The following is a 2,157-nucleotide window of genomic DNA, read 5'->3' on the forward strand; positions in this document are numbered from 1 at the left end:
AAGCCAGGGTGGGAAGATTGTCTGAGGCCAGGAGTTTGAGCCAGCCTGGGCAACATGGCGAAACCCCCTCTCTACAAAAAATACGAAAGTTAGCCATGCATTGGGGAGGCTGAGGCAGGAGGAACGCTTGAGCCCAGGAGGCAGAGGTTGCAGTGAGCCAAGATGGCGCCACTGCACTCCAGCCTGGGAGACAGAGTGAGACCCTGTCTTCACCAGAAAGAAAGAAAAAAAAAAAAGTAGGAAGGGGCTCACCAGGGTGGCTCACACCTCTAATCTCAGCACTTTGGGAGGCCAAGGCAAGAGGACTGCTTGAGGCCAGGAGTTCATAACCATCCTGGGCAACACAGTGAGACCCCATCTGTAGAAATACATAAATAAATAAATTAATTTAATGTAAGAGGGGAGGAAACATGGAATAAAAAAGGTATTCCAAGTGTCCACTCAGCCAGGAAGCAGGAAGAAGCCTTCGCTATCCTTTCCAAATCCCTTTAACGTTGCAGGGAGCCAGGTTCCTTGACTTTGTTCTGACTGTCCTCTCCCTTATGTTACCTTATCAACAATCTTTCTCAGGGCCTTGAGGGTGGCATTACTTTCCAAGGTGAGTTTGACTAAGTTCTTCTGGGATGCTGCCCGGGCCTGAGTCCTTTGGGCCTTAAGTTTTCGCAGTTGTACAAGGACCAATTCCTTGTCGTTACGGATATACCGGTTCTCATCTTCACTCTCACGGCTGTGTATCATGATCTTGCCTTTTGAAATAGTTATGGCATCCTAGAGGAACAAATTAGGGGAAACACTTGGCCAAATGAGGGTCTTCAGTGAGACAGGTAAAAGGGCTGCCTGGGGACTGAAATCAGAGCATATCATCTTTTCCCAACCAATCAGTGATGAGGCCCAGGGGAAACGAGGGGAAGCAGAAGAGGGGATAATAGAGCAGTTAGAGCAGTGAGTATTTCACTGTAACTCACAGGTTAGTGAGTATACACTAACCTGTAGTTTCTGTATTTTTTTCATCTGTACTTCAATCTCTTTGGAGCTCTTCTCATCCTTCACCTGCAGGGTCTCAAAGGCAGCCTTTCGATCCTCTGTGGCATCAGTGTAATTCTTGAGTACATCCTGAAACTTTCTCCACAGATCTTCTACTATGTTCTCCAGGTGCAGCCTTAGAAAGTGCTTCTCTTCTAAATTCTAGCAAGTGACCCCAAAATAGCAAATGTTTAGAATTACCTCATTAGTGCCCTTTCACTTCCACCAGCAACCTCACCCTCTTGAACTGTTTGTAGCATAGTTTAGTACAGAGGTCTTCAATGAAAATGCCTACATAAGACCAGGCAGATGATATAAATAAGTTTTGTGGGCCGGGTGGGGCCTGTGGTGAACTGGAGAGGAAATGCTGCATTTGGGAGGAGGAGGGGCAGCCACTGAGCTCCACATGAGCCTTGCCATTTGGAAATGTGGCCCAGTGTTGCCAGATCTTTAAATTTTTCAAGGGAAGCTGAAAATTTGGATGTTTTTATGAAATCTCCAATTTTCAAGTGTAAGATGCTTATTCAAAAAATTTTATAAAACACTATGGGATAAATAAAAACAAAGAACTCCATACCCAAACCTAGGTCTGTGGGCTGGCTAAGTTTGCAACCTCAAGGACAACGGAAAGCACTTTGGATCAAGGGGCAGGAGACCTAGATTCTCCTGGTTCTACCACAGACCAGCAGCATGACTTTGGCAGGTCATTTTACCTATTGGGCCTTACTTTCTTCATCTGAAAATCACAGGGGTGAAGCCAGATGATCTCCTTGGTGCTTTTTAGCTCTAAAATGCATTCCCTTGACATTTTAGAATGGTCCTCCCTCCCAACCAATATTCACAAAATTACAAAAAGCAGTAGGGATACCTACAGTGGCAATAGATATTTTATTCACTGTGTTGGCTAAAGGGGTCTCTTCTACCTCTAGTAGCCTTGAGCATTTTAATTTTTTAATTTTTTAATTTTTTTGAGAGAGGGTCTCGCTCTGTCACCCAGGCTGGAGGGCAGTGTTGCTATCACAGTTCACTACAGCCTCCGGCTTCTGGGCTCAAGCGATCATCCTACCTCAGCCTCCTAAGTAGCTTGGACCATAGGCACACACTACCACGCCTGGCTCTTTTTTTTTTTTTTTT

General features: G+C 45.2%; 1 protein-coding gene across 3 annotated transcripts in view; it reads right to left on the reverse strand.

The window, feature by feature from the left end:
- The window catches only part of CCDC65 (coiled-coil domain containing 65), a 40,159-nt gene that overhangs the window by 13,318 nt on the left and 24,684 nt on the right, over nt 1–2,157 (reverse strand). For all 3 annotated transcript variants that reach the window (XM_011987612.1, XM_011987616.1, XM_011987613.1), the window contains exons 5-6: nt 988–1,185; nt 550–768 (exon numbers count right to left, since the gene is read on the reverse strand). In XM_011987612.1, the coding sequence (XP_011843002.1) occupies nt 550–768; nt 988–1,185 (417 nt within the window). The remainder of the gene's footprint in view (nt 1–549; nt 769–987; nt 1,186–2,157) is intronic.

Source organism: Mandrillus leucophaeus, unplaced genomic scaffold, assembly GCF_000951045.1.
Source record: "Mandrillus leucophaeus isolate KB7577 unplaced genomic scaffold, Mleu.le_1.0 Scaffold313, whole genome shotgun sequence".
Classification (NCBI taxonomy): domain Eukaryota; kingdom Metazoa; phylum Chordata; class Mammalia; order Primates; family Cercopithecidae; genus Mandrillus; species Mandrillus leucophaeus.